Raw genomic sequence first — 22,238 nt, forward strand, 5'->3', positions numbered from 1 at the left:
AAAAAAAGTCTCCAGGGACACCCCAATTTTGTCTTTACAGGCAACAGATAATTTACAGATACATCACAATTAATATCTTTGAAATTCCCCGGGGATAGCCCTAAATACTGAGACCACACAGGCACTGAAAAATGAGAAGAAAGATAAAACGCTGCTGGAATTGACTTACATTAATGGAAAAACCTGACTGCGTATCAAAGTCACTGCTCTGACGCGTAAGTGACCGGTACTGCTGGTATACATCATCACCCATGTCTTGCAGGAGCTGGCCAACCTCTTGGGTCATAACTCCAGGTTTAGGATCAGATTTATCTGCTAGGAAAACAGTAACAACCATCAAAAACAAAATAAACCTCTTCTACAATTGGACAGTGTTAAGGCCTATCTAGTCAGTCTTGGTCAATTTCACATCAAGTGGCTATGACTGTTTACATGGTGCTATTACAGATAATGTTAGAGTGCCTCACCCTAAAATTACAAAAACTAGTCTTGTGACCACAGGCAATTAACTTAGTCTCACTTTCCTAAGCTGTAACTACAAACCTTAAGTGAACATACCTGGCACTATTGCTCATGCAGTGGTAGGTCAATAAATGGTTGCCACAGCTATATAGCTAAACTATTTTGGGGAGGTGATAAGAGATAGGGTAAAGATTCTGGGGTGGTAGGAGAACCAAGGAATTCTATATGGATCAGGGTTCTGTACAGATGAAAAGCACCAAGGTCAAGACTCAGATTTCTTTTGCTTATTAAAGGCAGCATTCATCAATTTTTGGCAATTCTGTGGACCTATCAAATAAGTATGTCCTGAATAAAATCCAGAAGGACCTTACTATAATGGAAACCTATGTTCCAAGCAAATCAATCATGACTTTCCTAATGCTTATAACATGCACCTTAACTAGGAATAAAGGTGGATGGGTGTGGTGGTCTCAACAGTTAGGAAACAGACACACCTCCTAATATTGCCTCCAGCTCTTCAGACAATAAAAAGGTTTTGCTTGAGTATGAAAACATTAGAGACTTCCTGGTGTCTTATTTTCAACCTCTCACAGAATGCTATTATCTCCTTTTAAATCTTTGTTCATTCTTCCCCCTGTATGGTGTGTATTCTCATATAACAGAACTCTGGCAATCTCATCCATTCAAGGTTCATTTTAGAAATCATGTACACAAAGAAATTTTCTTACCTGTGCACCCTCACTAGGTAAGGTGCCTCACCCTAAGGACTTACCACCATCCTGGTATGTCATACTATATGACTATTAGCTTCTTCACAGACATGCAATGGGTATCTTATTCATCTTGAGCCCCAGAGTATGGGCACATAGTGAGTGCTCACTAAGCCATGAGTTGGCTGAAATGACCCGGGCAAAGTAACATATCCTCTAGTGCCCAGCCTCCTGAGGTAGGCTAGCCACATACCTTCCTCTGGAGCATGGTATGCAGCCAGAGCATTCAGCATATCATAGATCACTTCCTTGATAGTATCAGGGATGACAGGCAGAGGTGAGGGCTTCAAAGGGGTGGTCTTCACCAGCTGTACAGCATTAGGGCCTTTAATTCTAAGATTCTCAAATTCATCATCTGAAGCTAAGCCAAAATGAGAGAGAAAAACCAGTCAATCATGAAGCAGTACCTAAACTAAGTTACTAACAAAGACTCAGAAGGGGGCATGTGTAATATACAAGGCTTGAGATAGGAGACCATTTTCAATTAAAGTTCAAGTACTCTACTATAAAACCTGGTTTATACTTTCCTTAAATTCCACAGGATTTAATATAGCAGTACCAAATAGTAAAGGCTTGAGTTAGAGAAAACTGGTTTTGAAATCCAGTTGTTAATTCAACAAACCTCAATTTTCTCACTCTTCAAATTTATTTTGAGGATTAAATGAGGATATAACTGAGAAATGCCCAGCACAGGGGCAGGCACATAGCTGGAACTTCCAAAATAATTTTATCCCCTTCTCAACGTTTTATTAAAAAAAAAAAAAAAAAAAACAAATCCAACAAACCTACAGAAAAGTTCGAATAGTATAATAAACATCTATATACTTTTCATCCAGAATTACCAAGTGACTACTCCTAAATACATCTACTTGTAGCTCCTAAGATCAAGGACATATATTTTCTTTTTTATTACCAAAAAAGTCAGCAGAGGGGAGATCAAGGGTATTTTTATACAAAACTGCAATACCATTATAATACCCCCCAAATTTAACAGATACAATTACATTACCTAATACATAGCACTCAAATTTCTCCAAATCTTTTATCTGGATCCACAGCCCAACCAAGGCTGGTGGTGATTATCTCTCTAGTCTACTTTTCTCTAGAAGAAATGATCCTGTATTTTTTCTTTCATAACATTAATATTTTTGAAGAGTCTAGGCCAGTTGTCTTATATAGAACATCTCACAATTTGTATTTATCTAATTGTTTCCTCATAATTAAATACAGGTCAAACATTTCTTGGCAGGAATACACAGATGACGTCTATTTAGCACTGTGTTACACGAGACATACATCCATTTAACCCTTAATTATCATTTGATTTGTAAACCATTAACTATATGTAAAGCCTACTGCCCCACCAAAATGAGCTCTTTGAAGTGAAGGACTAGAATGAATGAGTCCTCAGTGTCTCTGGCAGGGATTACAACAGGGCAAGGCCCAGAGAAGCTACTGAAGTACCTACTAAATTGACCCAAACGATCAATTAGCCAGCAAATGTCCTAATACTTGCCTAAGGAGGCTCTTCAAGTTACAGACCTCCTCATAAATAAATTTCTGGATTTATACCAGGCCACAAACTTAATATCAAAGGCCAGGAGCAAGTGAAACTTACCAGTTCCTGAGCCTCGAGGGGCAGGAAGGGCGATGCGGATACAGCAGTTGGCCACTTCTGTGAATATGTCTGGATTGCGGCATGCGGCTGGCCCAAGGACACGAAGGATGTAGTTGATCTCCCGAGAGCCGAGGCTGCCAGACACAACACCAGAGGTAGTGCTACCAGCTCCACTTGTAGCTGCTGAGCGAACAACCTAGTAAAGAGAGAAAGAAACACTGTCGATTAAACACTACTTTCTAAAAATACAACTGCAGTCAAGAGTTACCAAGACTAAAAGCTTTTGATTTTTGGGAGAATGACATTTTATTTTTAAGTCCCGTCCCATCCCTTCTTGATTCAAAAAACCTGGCTTATAAAAAAGTTGCAGCATGTCTCAAAACTATCAATTATTAGACCAGACTGCATGTGATCTTTATAGAAACTGGGAGATGTGTCAAGACTATAAACCCCACATAACTTCCACATTAAAGTGTCAGCTCCTGAGCCTCTCCAAACGCTGTCACAATTTTAAACCAGAATGGTTCAAAAACATGTAACACTGTAATCCACTTAGTGTACAGGAACACAATTAAATATTTTCTTTACGCCTCAAAGTCAACCATCAGTCTGAGATAATGATAGCCACTGGAGATAACACAGGGCTTACATATAGCTATGCTTCTGCTCTTCTCATAAAATTGCTTGTTAATAATGGAAAAATCCATGAAAGCACGAAGAAAATAACTCAATTGTATTATTTTCCATTATCTGTTATTTCACAAACTACATGCTCACAATGAAAAACATCTTTTGGTATCTTAATGTTTTTGTTTTTTTTTGTTTTTGTTTTTTTTAACCAAATCAATCATGCCCTTTAGCACATTATACCCTCTGTATCTTGCCTGTCTGGCTGTAATTATAAAATAATTTCCATTTAATAAACACAGAAAAGTTTAATTTCAATATTAAGGATAAGCCATAATTTATCCAGCCCCCTACTGCTGGACATTAGACCTCTAGTTTCTTGATATTACAAGCAATTCCACAGTGAACACTCTTATATATGCATCTTGGTATACTTGATGTTAGTTATCAGATAAATTCTTAGCCATAGAATTTCTAGGTCAAAGGATATCTTAGACCAAGAGTACCAAATTGCCCTCCGATGTGGCTACACCAATTTCCACTCCTACCGAAAGTTAAGAGTATGCCTGGTTTTCCACACCTGTACTAGCAATGAATAGTACCAAGACTTTACATTTTGCCATCTTGATACGTTAAGACTGTCACTGATGTTCCTTTGTTTCCCACACCCCAACTATAATTTACCTAAAGTTAAAACTTTAAAAGTTTTCCCTCATCCAATGAGGACCTACACTTTCTCCTAGCACTTTGAACTTGTAACTTTTAAACATTTCTTTATAGAAAGCGTTTCAAGCATTTCAAGTTTCTAAAATCAGAATTTAGTTGTATATAGTTGTTCCTTCCCTGCTGGGTTATCTCCTGGACTGTGGATCACCATACAAGCTACCTTTAACAGCTCTCTTTCTCTTGATTTGGCACATGTGAGGTGAAATCAAGCAGGCTGTGTAAAGAACTGTCTGAAGAATCTAAAATGTATACTCAGATATACAAAAACTGATACCACTTTTCTGGCAAGTTAAAAAATACTTGTAATGCCTTTTGATCCAATTACTAAAAATCTCTAAGTAACGATCTTAAACATGAACAAAGTTAGGCACAAAAACGCATATTGCAACACTGCTTATAAATGCGGGAAACAATGTCCCAAGAGAGGAAAACGGAAGCAAAGTCTATTAACAGTCATTATTGATGACAAAGAATCAGCAGAAGAAAGGATTTTGTATTAAGTACTGAAGAGGAAAAGCCTCACTACTAGGACATTTGCCCCTCAACCCTCCACTGTTGTCTTCTTTTTTTTTTTCTTTTGAGACAGAGTCTCGCTCTGTCACCCAGGCTGGGGAGCAATGGCACCATCTCGGCTCACTGCAACCTCTGCCTCCCAAGTAGCTGGGATTACAGGTGCATGCCACCACACCCACCTAGTCTTGAACTTCTGACCTCAGGTGATTTACCTGCCTCCCAAAGTGCTGGGATTAGAGGCATGAGCCACCACACCCTGACTATTGTCTTAACTTTACAAATGTTTTTATTTTTTAAAAGTACGTTGCTATTTCTTCCACTGGTTTGTAAGTTTCCTAAAATATAATAACCTGTTTTCTGATCTGCACAATGGGTATTTGTTAAGTGTCTATCACAGTGCCTGGCAGATTACAAACATTCAAAAAGCTTTAACTATACTTTTATATTCCAAAATACAGTGTTTTGAGAATAGGCTCTTGGCTGAACACCCGAGAGGTACTCCTACAAAGGAATGATTCTGAAGGTATGAACTTGGGGGAAGGTATCCCAGTTCTTTACTAACGGTTTTTGGCTTGGTTAATGAAACCTAGATTAAAAAAAAAAAAAAAGAAAAAAAGAAAAAAAAGAAAACCAGATTGCTGGAGAGGACTTTCTAGCAATAGGATCATCCTACCATACCTAAGCAAGCCCCCAAGCATAGAGCTGGAAAATTCTGTTGGGTGGAGTATACAGTATACATATCTAGCTATATACCCTAAGAAGAACCAGAAGTCTATTTGTTCTCAGACCAAGGAGAACATAGGTATGATGTAAAGCTAAACCAGAATCTGATACAAAACACACTCACCTTTTCCATGGTATGACGAAGGGTACAGGGGTCCTCAATGATGTGTCTTAAGAGAAGGGTGACCAGGGGAGTAAACCCATTGAAGCCTGAGCTCTGGGTCAAATTCAAGATCATGCGGGTACTCTTCAGTTCTGCAAACATCATGGCATATTTGTGGTCCCGGGTGAGCCTCAGACAGAGACGAAGGGTGGCATGCAAAGTATCTGGGTCCACAGGGACTCCCAGCATGCTCACGCAGGCCCGGATTAAAACAGTCACCATATCTTCTGTCAAGCCCTGGATCAGGATCTCCCCGATTTTTGTTTCCTCCAGGCTTGTCTCCTTTTCAGTGTTTGTACTCTCTAGGGCCAAAGGGGTATCTATAAAATGGGAAAACAGTTAAACAGTTTTAGACAGTTTAACTTGATGTTTATTTCCTCCCACGCCTCCCTCCTAAGTAACTGGCCAAGCACTTGGGTCCTATTAAGAGAAGCATGCCAAATACCAATTTTAAGATCAGATGAAAAAGCATAAGGGAGGCCTACGTATCTTTAATCTGTTAATCAAGCTGATGAAAATAACTCACAATGAAATTGGCCAGACCTTAAGCCACAAAGGCACATTAGCTTTAGGTAAAACACTCTTGGTACATACCATTGCCTTTATTTTCTTTACGTTTGATATCCATTTCTTTGCTTTCTTCCAGCGTCTTCTCTAGTTCCTGTCCATTGCTGTTTTTTGAATTTTTATTCAGCCGAGGTACCCTGAGGAGAGTCAGCATCACAGGGCGTCGGTTCCCTGTTTCCTCATTAACCTAGGAATTCAAACAGACATTAAAAAAACCTCTACCAAAAACGAATTATAAAGGTGGGGGAGGGGAGGGACATCTCCCAGGTAAAATGCTACAACAGGAAGGAACTCTGGCAATTTATCCCACCTTTATCATTTACAGAGAAAAAACCTGAAAGTCCCCAGAAGGCAAGTGGCATACACAAGGCCTTATAATGAACTGTAAACCTTCCAACAGAGCAAATACCATCCCTAACCACTCCCTAGCCCTTGACTAAACACTTAAAATCATTTCTAAGAGGGATAGTATCAAATTGCTACAGACCCAAGGTCTAATCAATGACCTTAGGAAGACTCGATTTTCTGAAATCTATACTTAATTAGGTAATGGTAACTCTCCTCCTCCTAACACGTTAGGAATGCTGGTTCAGAAAGAAGAAAACCAAAACACATACCCCTCTTTTTGATAAAGTTTACGGTAGGGGTGTCCAATCTTTTGGCTTCCCTGGACCACACTGGAAGAAGAATTGTCTTGGGCCACACATAAACTACACTAACAATATTTGATAAGCTAAAAAGAACGACGACAAAAAAACCTCAATGTGTGGTGTTGGGCTGCATTCAAAGACATCCTGAGCCATATGTGGCCTGTGGTCCACGGGTTAGACAAGCTTGGTGAGTGAGCATGTACCTGCACCATTGTAGTGAATTGGACAGTGTATCTTCTTCGGCCTGCAGTGAATCGCACGCTTGTCTCTCCAGATTTCCAGGCAGAATCAATAGTGCTATTGTTGCTTGCACTGTAACTACACCAACGCCCAGAGCGATCATCAAACCAGCGCCAGTTGTTGCTGTTGGATTGCAGGTACTAAACATAAAAGTACAAAGTTTCTTTGTATTTCTTTCAAGGTTGATTAGAAGAAATAGTAACTTCATCAGTGTTCACTGCTAAAACTCACCCAGGAAAAAGAAATATACTGGACAATAAATTTTAAAAACCAAAAGAACATTTTTCATATGCATTTACTCTCACATTCCTTAGTCTCTCTGCTACACGCTTAAAAACATGTCTTCTAAAGTTCAGGTGTTGAAAACTTAATCCCTAATTTAACAGTGCTGGGAGGTGGGGCCTAATAAAAGATAATATTAGGTCATGGGGACTCCGCCCCTCATGAATGGATTAATGTCATTATCCACGGACTGGGTTAGTTATTGTGACTGGGTTGGTTATAAAAGCGAGTTTGGACACCTCTTGCTCTTCCACCTTCTGCAATAGAAGGATGCAGCACTAAGGCTGTCACCAGATGTGGTCCCTTAGATCAGCCTCTAGAACTATGAGCCAAATAAACTTGTACAGTTTATATTAAATATTTTTTTTGGAGACAGGGTCTGACTCTGTCACCTAGGCTGGAGTGCAGTGACGCGATGCCGGCTCGGTTCACTGCAACCTCTGCCTCCCAGGCTCAAGTGATCTCCCCACCTCAGCCACCTGAGTAGCTGGGACCATAGGCACGCACCACTATGCCTGGTTAATTTTTGTATTTTTTGGAGAGATGGGGTTTCACCATGTGTTGCCCAAGCTGGTCTTGAACTCCTGAACTCAAGTAATCTACCTGTCTCAGCCTCCCAAAGTGCTGGGATTACAGACGTGAGCCTACAGTGCCCAGCCTATGGTTTATAAATTAGTCCGTGGTATTACGTTATAGCAACAGCAAAACGGACTAAGATACTTTTCCTAGACAAAAAAACTATCTACAGTCCCTTATCTTGCCATTTTCTACTTTCCTTTTGTTTCTACTGATTTTCCCTAAAAGGGGAATGTTCACCTGAGATGTACTGAAACAAAAATCCTGTTTCCAAGAAGGTAGTGAGATGATGTGGCACAATAATCTTCATCTAAGGAGTGTTTGCTTTTTGGAAGGATTGCTGTATACTCAGTCCCTTACATAACAGAAAAGCCGCTCCTCCTCTGGAGATAGCACACTCCTTCAAAATTTACTTCCAGAGTAAATTATTCAGAAGAGAAACCTAGCTATGAAAATCCCTTAAGAGATTTATACATTGGTCAGAGACTTCTATATTCTTCACTACTCTCTCATATTCTCTTCTGGTCTACTCTTGCCTCAGGAAGCTAAACCGTCCTGCAGTCATACATACTACATTACACACCTTAGTCATCTGGGCTCTCCTTTTTGAGGAGATGGCTGTCTTTTCATAGAAATCAATCAGGAGCAACACTGGTGTGATCCACCTAAAAAAGAAAAATGATCTGTTTTGGGAAAGCAAGAAACCTGCACGAATTGGGAAAATGTATCTTAATTTCATCAGATGCTTCCTTTATAATTTTAAAACTACACAAGTACCACAAATTTGCCCCATACATGCCCCAGAAGAGTGCCTGACTCAGGCCCATGTCCCAGGGAAATAGAAACGAAACTAGGGTAGATATAGGGTTACTCACTTTGGGGTCTGGACTTCCTTCTGCTCCTTGGCTGCCTGGAGGCAGGGCTGAACCACTTCCAAGAGTTTGATTAGGACATTAAGGATGCCACTTGATTCAACCACCCAAGCACAAGGTAGCTTCAACTCCTGATAGATCAAAGGGAAAAAAAACAACAACCAGTCTTATCCCAATTGCTTAAATGAACAGGAAAAAACACTAAAAGAAAATACAAGACTTATCCCAATTGCTTAAATGAACAGGAAAAAACACTAAAAGAAAATACAAGACTGTTACTTGCGATTTGTTTTAGATGGGGATCCATGAATGATTCTCTCTTTAGTACTCTGAAACCTTTCCCACAAGTATCTATTTACAAAGTGCTACAGTAAGAGTTATCACTTCCATGATAAAGGAAACCCCCAAGACAGCTGTTACACAGTTTGACTCTTATATTGGATTTATCCCCTGAGTTTGCTGTATGTAAAGGGTTCAGTTCATTAAGTTCAGGTTTTAAAGATAATGAGCCACAAATGAAGTCATTTGTCCAAGGTCAATTGCCTCCTAGTTCCTACGTTGGTTGGATCAGGTCTTGCCCAAACCACTCTCTTGCCTCAAATAATCTGCTGACTAAATAGGCAAGGAAAAGAGAGAGGAATCTGATTTCATCTAATGTCTATTACCTCAATATTGACCACATCCAATTTGCATACCCTACTCTACTATGTGGCTGCCAGTTAGGTTTCCTCAGAAGAGCAAAAAATATTCTATGACCAAGCTCTGTTAGTAATTTAAATACTTTTCTTTTAAACTACCACCTCACAATTCTGACTCAATTCAATTAATGCTTGTTCTCAGAAGCCCTTCTCACATGAATCCAAAGTGATGCATATGACTTTCCTAAACCCAGATAAAACTGTTATCATTCTAACACAGAATGCTGTATTTTATACGTAATTATATGCATTTTAGCCTATCAGAAACTGGGCTCATGAAATGCAGGACTCATGCCTTATTCTTCGCTTTTTCGTCTTCAATGCCTCATATATGTTAAGTGTTTGATAATTCTTTCATGAATGAATTACAAGGCCCCAAAGATCTAAATCTTACCTCAAAAAGTAGCGTTAAAAGCAAGATTCTAGTAGCCAAATTGGAGGCCTGGGGCAGTGTGGCCATCTGACTTATCCACTCTGACACGGTTTTTGTGTCACTTGTTGTCAGGGGAAGAGCAGCTTTGATCAATACATCAGCAGCTTCCCACACCTAGAAAAGCAAAAAAAGGGTTAAGTCACGGAACCGCAGAACAAGATGAGGTTTCTGAAAATATTCTCAACCTTTTAAAATACTCCCTCTGCCTCCAACACATTCACTAAAGAAAGGTAGGTAAATCTAACATATTTACCATAGGGATTTAGAATCTATATCAAAAGATGTATGCTACTAAAGGATCACCACTAAACAATTACTTTATTAGGCTAGACTATAAGCAGCCTAAAATCTAAGTTAAAGGAAATGAGTATTTTAAAACTTCCTGGTGCATACAGTCAACCCCAAAAAGGTTCTATCAACTTATACTTCCATCAGCAATCTTTCATTTTATCTCTCTCTCTCAGAATTATTGTTAAAAAATAGACACTAAAACTTTCTGTGAAAAAATGTTTTATCCAGTTTTCCTTTACTTGTGTTCTTGTGCATTAAAGTTCTATTTTACAAAGCCCAGAAAAAAGTTTTCCCTTTTTTAATTTCTTTCCCTGCTTCTAGAATGAAACATTACATAAAACAAGATTCCAGTAACTTAAAGACAATCGAAATGTTAACTGGCTATCTGGGTGTGGGGATTTAAGGTAATTTCTTTCTTATCCCACTTCTATAATTAGCATAATTTCATAATGAGAGAAAAGAAAAAGAGGACAAATATCAGGTCACAAGTATTCATCAGGATGGGGACTCAGTTGTTCAAGCGGCTGTTACATAGGAAAAAACATTTATTCAGTATTAGTCCAGGGGACGAACCTGACTCAAGGGTGAGGCACATTTTAGACATTTTAAGAGAAAAGTAGAAAAGGAGAGCTTTGTTTTTCCCTTCTAAAGACATTTTTGTGTGTGCGATGTAGTTAACACACTGTTTCAGGATTACCAGATCGAAAGAATCCAAATAGAGAATATACCCATATCAGGTAGAATGAAAATATGCTGATTTTTCAGAAATCAGGTTTTGACACAGGCAGGCAAACCACTTCACATACTCCCCTCTTCTGACCCCTTGAGAGCTCACCTGATTGACTACTTGCTTCAGAATCATGTCACGATAATCTGCTCCATTACGTTTGATTGCTGTCATGATCAGGTCACACACACGGTATACTGTGTCTGGCAGCTCATCAAGAAGGTGGAAGCAGCCTGGCAACATAGTATCTGTGAAAGTGTGGAGCTCATCTTGTTCCAACGGGTCAGCATCCTGGAACTTCTCTAGACATTTAGCCTCTTCCTCCTCCTGCTTTTCCCGAGCTTTCCGTTCCTCTTCCTCCTTCCGGCAAGCAACTTCCTGGAAGCAGGGAAGGAAGTGTGAATAATACACAGGAGAGGTGAAGGAGGAAAGATAAGAGAGACTCTGAGAATGTTTTTGCTCTACCATATGATTACCCTCAACCTTCTCCTCAAGCAGTTGATACTTTCATCCAGGATGTGGCAGCCACAAAGTTTAAGGCAAGACAGGGAAGGTAGAAGGGAGGGACGCTTCAAACAACTTTCACTGTCAAGTCACTTGTAGCATTCTATACTACCTCCCGCAAAATCATTTCTAGACACTGTTCTATATTCTGTGCCAGCAGGGAAAATTAAAGTAACTGTCACCTAGAAATATACAGCCAAGTTCGGCCTAATGGCACTACTGAGTACACTTTGGGTCTCTTATTTGACAATAAAGATTAATGCTTCATATGCCTCCCTTAAAGCTTCAGGTCAATACAAGGTAGCTCAATAATGGATGGCAAAGCTGGGATGAATTAGTACTCTTCTCATGTCTTCCTTTAGATTTGAATTCTATCAATTAGTTTGCAATACTAGCAGAATGTTCACAGAATACTAAGATTCATGTGCCAAGCCCTTTAGGATGCAGTGTTCTATAGTTACCTCAGGTGACTCTGCCCTTTGATCCATTGGAATATCCTGTCCCAGAGACATAGCAATTGCTCTCATCATCTGGTCCTCTTCAGACATGCTGAGATCCTAGAGTGTTAAGAGAATATCCAGTAAGGATACACACTCAAAACAAAGAAACCCAACAAGACCACTGCAACTCACAGGGAATCAGACATCTTGTGCTCAAGCTAAAGAGAGAGGAAGGGCCTCAAAATGCTGCTCTTGTATAAGTCAAACCCTATCAGGCTTATGTGGTTACTACAAACAAGAACAGATGAGGAAAATCACACGTAAAACTAAGTATAGGAAGGAGGCTTACAGTGTGATCATCTATTCTACATCTTAGAAAAGTGTGCCTCTTCTATTGTTTTGTGACTGGGGGTTCTTCTGCAAACAAAGTATAGTAATTTGTATTGCTGGGGGATAGAAAACTTCTGTTATTATGAAAAGAAAATACTGGCATGGACATGTCTGAAAATGAGAAGCAGTTTATAGAAAGGAAGACCAATGACAGAATAATAAGGGGAAAAAGGACTTCAGCAGTCAAACCAATATCCTGGAAAATCACTGCTCCTGAGCCAACTTACCCGAACAACTCCTCCCATGATTGGAGGAGGGTGGGTTAAAAGGTACTCTGTGGCCTGCTCCATGGTGCTGGTGTTCAACAGTGCCTCCATTGCATGTTCCCTTGTGAAGCCCATGTCCATGAGCTACATAAAGAATGCAAGGGCTCAGAATCACATAACGGAAATCCAAATACATTTTTAAAAGGAAGGAACCTTTTCAAGATGGAAATAACTTTTTCTAACTTCATCTGGGCTGAGAGCATTTATGAGCTAGGGCAATTAGGTAAAATGAACAATCCTTTCTGTTTGGTGCTTCTATAGCATTCTAAGCTACACATTGGGTAAGGAGCCAAGAAGATTCTCGATTTCATCCTCTAAGAAAGTTAGGGGGGGATGCATGGTTATTATGATTAACAGGGTTATTATAATTAAAAGATTGAGACTCATACAAAGAAGTATAAATTGGTCCCAACTTTCTGGAAAACAAACTGGTAACAGAGCAATTGCCTGAAAAACTGACCTAGTTAATCTACTACCAGGCAATAATCATGAGATGTATGTAAGGATTGGTACGTAAGGAAACTATACAACACAGTGTTAAAACATCAAACTGTAAGAAAATTAGCATCCAACAATAAAAGAATGACCAATAAGTAAAAAAAAGTTCTTGATAACAGCAATAAGTATATGTATTATTTGATGTTAACAACGTAAAAATTAGGCACAAGACTGACTGAAAAAGGAGACAATGACTATCTTGTGTGATAAAATTACGAATGCCTTTTAAAAGTCTTGTATTTTCCAAATTTGGTAATGAGAGTATTTATTACTTTAATGATAAAAAACGGGACAGGTGTATATAGTAGACAGATTTGAACAGGACTCCAGACATAAAAGCTAACACACATACATACAAACTCCAGGAAGAAAATCTTAAAATGCTCTTTGAGATGGAAGTGGCAGGACTTTACATGCCTTTCCCCTCTCCTCTTTCTGGCCTCCCAATTTTTAAAATGCCCCTTATACATTTTATTTGCAAGTGAAAACAAAAGTTTTGTAGGTGACTAAGGTTTCAGAAAGCTCTTGTTGGAGAATAAATCTGGTTCACAATATCCATTCTCTTTACAGGTTAACCAGAAAGTAACTGAGGACAGTTTGCCTCCACTGAGGCAGCAGGAGGCTACTGAGAATACTCATCAACATGCTTGAAAGGAGTATTACCTGTGCAGAGCATCAGGACTATACTCCAGTTTTCCTCAGGAGAAAAAAAATAAATACTAAGAGAAGGAGGAAATTTAAACTGTCTCCTGGTTAATGTGACCAGGGACTCAGTGGTATGTGAGCTTAGAAAATCCATAAGCATCACACTCCATTGGGTGCAAAGTCTGGACCCTGGAGTGTGAGGCCAGTACCCTACCTGTTGCAGTTGTTGCTGGTTGACTTGAGGTTCCCGGCGGGAGCCACCTTCCTCTTGCCCTGTATCCTCTTCTCCTCGAGACCCCTCCTTCTCCTTGCTTAGTCTCTCTCGAATCACAGGTTCTCCTCGGAGGATGTGGCATAGAATGGCCAGCATGGATTCAGCCATTCGTCCACCATATACCTTCAGGGGTTTCCGGTTCCATAAGTTTTTGATGCAAGTAAAGGCTGCCTGTAAGTAATTTGGAAAGTGTGCGAAAATCATTTTGCCTCAATTCAAAGCTCAGAAGGATTAAGTTAAAGACCTATGGAACAGTCCTTCCACAACTAGTACCAACAACAAAATAATTGGCCAACATGAGGAGGTCTAAGGAGGCACAGAGAAGAGGCATTTTACTCAACCTTAAGCAGTGATATAGTTTGGAATATTTGCTCTGCCCAAATCTCATGCTGAATTGTAATCCCCAATGCTGGAGGTGTTTGGGTCATGGGGGTGGATCCCTCATTGTTTAGTGTTGTCTTCATGATAGTGAGTTAGTGTGTACCACCCCCTCCACCTCCTGGCTCCTGCCATGTGACATGCAAGCTCCCACTTAACCGTCCGCCATGACTGTGAACTTCCTGAGGCCTCCCTAGAAGCCCAGCAGATGCTAGCACCATGCTTCCAAAGGTTGCAGAACTGTGGGCCACTTAAATATCTTTTCTTTATAAATTACCCAGTCTCAGGTATTTCTTTATAGCAATGCAAGAACGGCCTAATGCAAGTACCAATCTGAAATTTACAGCTCAAATGTTTATCACGGAAAATTCTCAAATGGTCTATATTCCCTTACGTAAGGCAGCCCTATCTGGGAGTTGGATCCAGTGGTTCTTAAATAAGCATGTTATTTCATTAAACAGGACAAAATAGAGTGGGAACTACTTAGCATGAGAAATTCCTTTTGATTTTAGAATACTGAATACTCACTTTCTGAGTTACCACAAGGAAGCGCAGTGCACTGAACTGGGGAAAGTTCTGGACACCTCCAGGCAATTTGGCAGGCAGCGAATGTGGAGATTCAAGCACCGTGGTGGGATTCACCATCTTCTCCACCAGCATAAGCCAGGCATCTAGGAATTCTCCTGTGCCATCAGGCAAGTCTGAGTGTTCCAATCCCTCAGAAACAGGAACTTTACCTCCCATGGACAGAGCCCAGTTGAAAGTTCTAAATTCAAATAAGGAAAAGTAGACAGAATATTAGTATTTTACCCTGGCAAGGGGGGTTTACATCTAAAAGGTCCCCAATCTCTATATTGGCCCTACACGTCCCTCTTCTTAGAGCTATTACGTCTAATCTGTCCAACAGTTTTCAGCTATACTATTTTTTTCTTTTGTTCTGCCTCTCCTCCGTTACTTTTTAGAGTCTTAAAAACCTAAACCAGCTGGGCGCGGTGGCTCACGCCTGTAATCCCAGCACTTTGGGAGGCTGAGGCAGGTGGATCACGAGGTCAGGAGATCGAGACTATCCTGGCTAACACAGTGAAACCCCGTCTCTACTAAATATACAAAAATTAGCTGGACGTGGTGGCGGGCGCCTGTAGTCCCAGCTACTCGGGAGGCTGAGACAGGAGAATGGCATGAACCCGGGAGGCGGACCTTGCAGTGAGTTGAGTTTGCGCCACTGCACTCCAGCCTGGGCGACAGAGCCAGACTCCATCTCAAAAAAAAAAAAAAAAAAAAAACCACAAAAAAACCTAAACCAGTGAAACTCATCTTGAAATCATCTGACCAAGAATAGCAGAAAAATTATATTCAGAGAAACAACAGAAAAAGACAAACCTATTTTAAAAACCCATACTTGGAACTGGAAGCCACATGAGAAAAAGCAGAGACCCTTACAAACACAACTCTAGGGGAGGCTAAATCCTACCCTCCAAGGTAAACGGAGACAAACATGGCTACTTCCCAGAACACTGAAGGATACAACCAATAGCTATTTCTATATATCCCACTGTTACAAGATAGGGTACTTAAAAGCAGTGGGCTGGGAAGGCACACAGCAAAGATCAAACTCCAAGAAATGCTCCTCTGTGAAGCAACTTGATCCTTACTCAAAAAGAGCATTGTGGCCTCCGGAGCAGAGAAATTTTTGCAGCATGAGGTGGTAGGGATACTTCCTCTCATCAAACAGCATTGGGGATGTGAAACCAACTGAACAGATGAAGAATGTCAGCCTGAAAGTGGAAAAAAAGGCAAAACTTTAACCTTCTGTAAAGCAGAGACAGAAGCAATAGGAAATTCATGTAAAAGGCAAGAGTAAAATTTACACACTGAAGTGACACCTCCCACCTACTAAAGAATACAGGATGAGTATCCCTATCAGAAAATTCAAAATGTTCCAAAATCTGAAACTTTTGATTGCTGACGTGACGCTCAAAGTACATGTTCATGGGAGCATTTCAGATTAGAGATGCTCAACTGATAAGTATTCCGCAAATATTCCAAAACCCAAAAAATTCCAAAATTCAAAACACTTTCGGGCCCCAAGCATTTTGGATAAGGGATACTACCTATATAAGAACACTGAAATGCAGTTTGACTGTAAATACTTAAAATATTACCCATGTTCTGTACTAGGTACAACCAAAACAAGTAACTTACACTTCATTTTCTAGAGTAAACAAGGGACCTCCAAATTCTCAAATTCAGTGGCTCACTCTCCATTTTAAGTAGTATAGGAACAACTTACGTATTTTTTATTGTAACTTTCTAGTCCCTGAATCTCAAGCTGAACTTCACCTGAATCGGGGAGTAGGTGTATATGGTGGGGGCTGCCAAGATAACCCCTTAGTCAAGAGCTTAGTGAGAGCTGAGGCTGTTGATCGCGCGGCAGGTGTCGGTGCTGTAGTGGTGCTGGCAGCATGATGGCTCCTTCTCTGGCGGACAGGAGATCCCACACAAAGTTTAACAAGAAGTCCAAATAGCTCAGCAAGTGCTCGGCCTAATCTGGAGGAAGCTGAAACCCAGAAATCAGAATAAGACTGTACAGTATTCTCAGAATGGTTTAATTACAACAGACATATTACCATTAACATATTTTTATGACTCACCACTTCCTCCTACAACCCCTAGTTAACACTTGGATTTGTTCTACATTCAATAATCCAAAAAGGAAGTCCCACAAGGAACAAATGCCACTTTTGACGGTAGGAGACAGATATGTGGCACTCAATAGATACCAAATGTAAAAGACAAATAAGCACTCATACTGCTAGAGGAACATAAATTGAAACCATATTTAAGTTAAATGATATCTAGTGGATGATAAAGTCACTTAAAATGCCTACAGAAAACTTTTAAAATGCCAAAAATGATTAGCCACTTAGATAAGAAAAGATCACTGACAATATACATAGTCTGATCACAACAAAAAATATGTAGTCCCAAAGGAAAAAAAAAACTAGGAAAAGCAGGAAAATTTTTACAAGTAGCTTCTTAAGGAATTGGGCAGATTATGGACATCTCAAATTTTCCATTTCATAGGATGCTTTTCAATATATAATTCAACAAGGAAAAGGCAGCATACAAATATAAACATATGTAAAAGAAAACACAAAAAACTGAGTGCTTTCCAGCTTCTCTTTAAATATTTCATTTTTTTTATATTTCTACAATGAAATATACTTTTAAAATCATAAATGAAAATGTTGCCATAGCATTTTAAAAATAAACGTTATTTCACGTTTTTTCATGAAACGTTATTTCATGATCCAGAGACAAGAAGGGCTAGGTCTGAATCAAAGTACAGCTGACGCTTGATCAACACAGGTTTTCAACTATAGATGCCTAACTTATGTGTGAATTTTTTTTCAATAAATATACTGAAAATTTTGGAGATTGGTGACAATTTGAAAAAACTCCCAGATGAAACATGTAGCCTCAAAATATTGAAAAATTAACAAAAAGTTAGGTATGTCATAAACGCATAAAATATATGTAGATACTAGTCTATTTTATCATTTACTACCATAAAATATACACAAATCATAAAAATTTAATATTTATCACACTTATGCACATACACTTATACACGGTGCCATTTGCAGTAAATAAGCAGTATTGAGTAACTGGATAAAATTTAGTACATATTATACTCTGTAATAATTTTGTAGCCACGACCTGCTGATACTGTGGTGAGCTCAAGTGTTGCCACAATCTGCTTAAAACACTGTGTGAGGCTAAGCACTTCTACATGAACAGTTCATCTCTCCAGTAAATTGTGTAGTGATCTCTCATGGTTCTCGCATTGTTTTTCATGTTTACCGCAATACTGAAAACCTGGAATAAACCTGGGTCACTCTATGACCCCATATGAAGTGTCACTAGTGACGTTGGAAGTGCTCCCAAGAAGCAGGGAAAAGTCATGACACTTCAAGAAAAAGTTGAATTATTTGATATGGATTGCAGATTGCCCACCACTTCAGGAAAAATGAATTCAGTGTAAAGACCATTGTAAAACAAACAAAAGGAAATTAGTGAAGCTGTTGCTGCAGCTACACCAGCAGGCTTGAAAACCTTGCACTTTTGTGAAATCTTTTTATTTCATATTGAAAATGCACGTTTATGTGGGTACAGGATTGCCCTAATAAAGACAAATCTATAGATTCTAATGCAATTCAAGAAAATAATGAACTCACTATATGAAAACTTAAAGCAAAAGGAAAGTGAAGGATCTAAAGCTGGAGAATGTAAAGCCAGTGAAGGATCATTTGATAATTTTAGAAAGAGATTTGGCTTAAAGAATGTCAAGATAATAGGAGAAGCAGCTTCTGACAACCAACCAACAGGCAACAGATAAGTTCCCAGACACCACTAAGAACATCATTGAGAAAGGGTATCTGCCTGAAAGGGTTTTTCATACAGACAAAAGTGCCCTACTTTGAAGGAAAAAAAAAAAAAAAGGCCACAAAGGACGTTTATTAGTAAGGAATAGAAGTGAGCAGAAGGATTTAAGGCAGGAAGGGACAGACTCACTCCTCTATTTTGTGCAAATGCTACTGGGTTTATAATCAGGACTGCCCTTACCTATATAGCTCCTAACTTCCGAGCCTTGAAGGAGAAAGATAAACTACCAGCTGCTGGTCTTTTGGTTGTACAAGAAGGCCTGGGCAACAAGACCCCTTTTCTGGATTGGTTCCATTGATGTTTTGTCTCTGAAGTCAGAAGTACCTTGCTAGTAAGGGAGTGCCTTTTAAAGTTCTTTTGACATTAGACAATGCCTCTGGTGACCCAGAGCCCCATGAATTCAACACAAAAGGCACTGAAGTGGTCTACTTGCCCCCCAAAACCACATCTCTAATTCAGCCTCTAGATCAGAGAGTCATAAGGGGCTTTAAGGCTATTACACACAGTACTCTAAGGAAAGGATTGTTAATGCTGTGGAAGAGAACCCCGACAGAGGGAACATCACGAAAGTCTGGAAGGATTCCACCACTGAAGATGCCATCATTGTCACAGAAAAAGCCATCAAGCCTGAAATAAATTCCTGTTGGAGAAAACTGTCCTGATATTGTGCAGAACTTAACAGGATTTATGACAGCGCCAATCAAGGAAATCACGAGTTTGTGGATATGGCAAAAAAAAGGACATGGGTGAAGAATTTCAGGATATGAATCTCAGTAAAATTCAAGAGCTAATAAACACCACACCAGAGCAAGTAACAGAAGACGTCTTGATAGAGATGAGTGCTTCTGAACCGATACCAGATGATGAGGAAGAAGATGTAGAAGCAGTGCCAGGAACCAAAGTGACATAAGACAATCTGGCAGAGGGTTCTGATTACTAAAGAATACTTTTGACTTCTTTTATGATGTGGACCTTACTATGATATGGGCACCGAAACTAAAGCAAACGGTGGAAGAAAAATTGGTATTGTACAGACACATTTTTAGAGAAATGAAAAAGCAAAAGCAACCAAGTCAGAAAGAAAGTACTGTGTATTTCCACAAAGTTACACCAAGCATACCTGCCTTTCCTTCTACCTCCTTGACCTGTTCTGCCTCTGCTATCTCAGAGACAGCAAGACCAACATCCTCCCCCTTCCTTCCTCCTCCTCAGCTACTCAATGTGAAGACCACCCAGATGAAGACCTCTATGATGATCCTCTTAATGAACAGTAAATATATTTTTCTCTTAAGATTTTAACATTTTCCTTTATCTGGCTTACTTTAAGAATACAGGATATAATACATATACAAAATGTGTGTCCATCGACTGTTTATGTTACTGGTAAGGCTTCTGGTCAATAGATAGCTATTAGTAGTTAAGTTTTTGGGGAGTCAAACGTTATACATGGATTTCTGACTGTGTGGAGGAGTTGCCTCAACCCCCATGTTGTTCAAGGGTTAAATCTATGTCTTTTCAGGATATACATGCACATATAAACTCAGTGTGTAAAAATAGGCTCTACTTGAGCCTAGGTTACATATCCTGCTAAAATTTAGTAATAAGCTCAAATGTATACAGTATAGGAACAAGGAAAACAGTCCTTTCTTCTTCCTATTACATCCAAATTAAGATTTCTTTATCCTAATTAGGGAATAGGCTACAGATATGGGTATACCCAGACTTTGAAAACCTAATGAATCCAATCATTGGGTTTACACTTTCTCACCACTGCTTTCAGGTGAACAGACAGCAAAGTGCTTAAAGGTAGTCCAAAGACAAGAGGATGGCAAAAGGCCAGTAACCAAAGAGAAACAGTATATGGACTGGGTCCACACAGAAACCTCTGAATGCTCCAAGATCAAAGAAATATGACAAAGCAAGGAGAGAGAAATATGAACATCTTCTTGCTTGGTCAATTTTCCTTTGAAGGTAATGTTGGTAGACTTTCAAATTAAAATAAATGGAGAATTAAACTAATTAAAAGTAAAATGTAAAATGCAATGGGAATTTGAGGTAACAAATGGAAACACCAAAGGCCATTTTCTGTTTGCTTTTACGAAGGGCCCCAGATTCCTCTAAGTTAGGTCTCCATTTTCCTCTATATTAAGGTGCCAGAAAGTGACGACAATTTACGAACACACAAATAGGTTCCCAAACATTGGTATTACATTAAAGGGGAAAAAAAGGGCAAACAGACCAGTGCAAATCATTAATGCAGTTTTGTATGCTGCCAATACAGTCTCAATAAAGCTGCCAAAGTGACTTTAATATAAAACACCTATCAGACTATGTCTCTTGCCAGTTATGTTCAAGGAACACAAAAAGAGAAGACTAGGTGGAAGAGCCAGATAGTTATCAGAGAATCAAGATAGCTTAATAACACAAGCACCAAAGGAAGAATATTTCTAGATGGAGATGGTGGGTCAACTACCATGCTGCAGACAAGTGAGAAGGGACTTAGGACCATGCTGCAGACAAGTGAGAAGGGACTTAGGACAAGGACGTTGTAGATGCCTTGCTGAGACATCTCAGTGAAATGGAAGGAGCAGCAACAATATGCAATAGTTGAAGAGTAAGTAGGAGGAAGAAATTAAAGAAGGGAGGGTAGTAGATATGGCTCTCAGGAAGGGATTCTGTCATGTCTGTATCCGTAGCAGCTAGTACAAAGCCTGTCACATAGCAGCCACTCAACAAAGAACACTTAAAAGTGAGTCACAGAAGTTTTAAACTTCCTTAGGTGAAACAACATAGCCTTTCCAACTCAATCTGTTTCAAGACTAAGGGACTGAAAGCCAGAAAAGGTAGGAGAAAGGAGAATGACTCACCTGATAACAAAGGCTTGATTTGCTTAATTCTGGCAGCCATTGCTGGTGTGATTTTAGATTTGCCCTTAGAGTCTGAAGCAGTAGGTTCATCTGTCTCCATGGGAGCCAACGTGTCACCATCTAGCCCAATGCCTTCTAATAAGCCCTGGGTAGAAGCATCCATACTTCCAGCTGCTCCATCCTGTTCCCCATCTACAGATGTATAAGAGGGGAGCAATAGGACAATGTAGAGCCAACATTTACCTGGTTCCTTGAGAAGTACTGACAAGATTACCTATGGTTTTTGTTACTCTTTCAATTCCCATGGCTTCCTAAATTTGAAAAACAAAAACACAACCCAAATATTTTACTGATATGCTCCTCTGGAGTTCTAAGTACCTAATGCTGACATCTTCAAATGACAGCATATGAATAGTATTAACCCAGGGCTACCTTGGAAGACTGTTGTAGGCACAGCCCAACCCAGGGGGTACCATTCACATGGACTACAGTGTGCACAGTACCCAATGCTGTCAATGTGGATGCCCTACTAGAATGTTACAGCTTGTTAAGTTCAAACTAGACATCACAGATTACCACTGGACAATTTTAT

The 22,238-nt window shown here is 39.6% G+C and overlaps 1 protein-coding gene across 29 annotated transcripts in view; it reads right to left on the reverse strand.

Annotated features, from left to right (window-relative positions):
• HUWE1 (HECT, UBA and WWE domain containing E3 ubiquitin protein ligase 1) overlaps positions 1-22,238 on the reverse strand; it is a 150,399-nt gene that overhangs the window by 42,401 nt on the left and 85,760 nt on the right. For 28 of the 29 annotated variants that reach the window (XM_003805901.6, XM_055106725.2, XM_063601490.1 and 25 more), the window contains 17 exons: positions 21,647-21,838; positions 16,674-16,890; positions 15,986-16,108; positions 14,862-15,099; positions 13,896-14,126; positions 12,500-12,622; positions 11,904-11,999; positions 11,047-11,316; positions 9,882-10,034; positions 8,793-8,920; positions 8,501-8,582; positions 7,023-7,199; positions 6,197-6,356; positions 5,564-5,922; positions 2,851-3,046; positions 1,426-1,593; positions 170-315 (listed from right to left, as the gene is read on the reverse strand). In XM_003805901.6, the coding sequence (XP_003805949.1) occupies positions 170-315; positions 1,426-1,593; positions 2,851-3,046; positions 5,564-5,922; positions 6,197-6,356; positions 7,023-7,199; positions 8,501-8,582; positions 8,793-8,920; positions 9,882-10,034; positions 11,047-11,316; positions 11,904-11,999; positions 12,500-12,622; positions 13,896-14,126; positions 14,862-15,099; positions 15,986-16,108; positions 16,674-16,890; positions 21,647-21,838 (3,059 nt within the window). The remainder of the gene's footprint in view (positions 1-169; positions 316-1,425; positions 1,594-2,850; positions 3,047-5,563; positions 5,923-6,196; positions 6,357-7,022; positions 7,200-8,500; positions 8,583-8,792; positions 8,921-9,881; positions 10,035-11,046; positions 11,317-11,903; positions 12,000-12,499; positions 12,623-13,895; positions 14,127-14,861; positions 15,100-15,985; positions 16,109-16,673; positions 16,891-21,646; positions 21,839-22,238) is intronic. The other variant, XM_063601478.1, reaches the window with a different exon arrangement.

The sequence above is a fragment of the Pan paniscus genome, chromosome X (assembly GCF_029289425.2).
Source record: "Pan paniscus chromosome X, NHGRI_mPanPan1-v2.0_pri, whole genome shotgun sequence".
Lineage (NCBI taxonomy): Eukaryota > Metazoa > Chordata > Mammalia > Primates > Hominidae > Pan > Pan paniscus.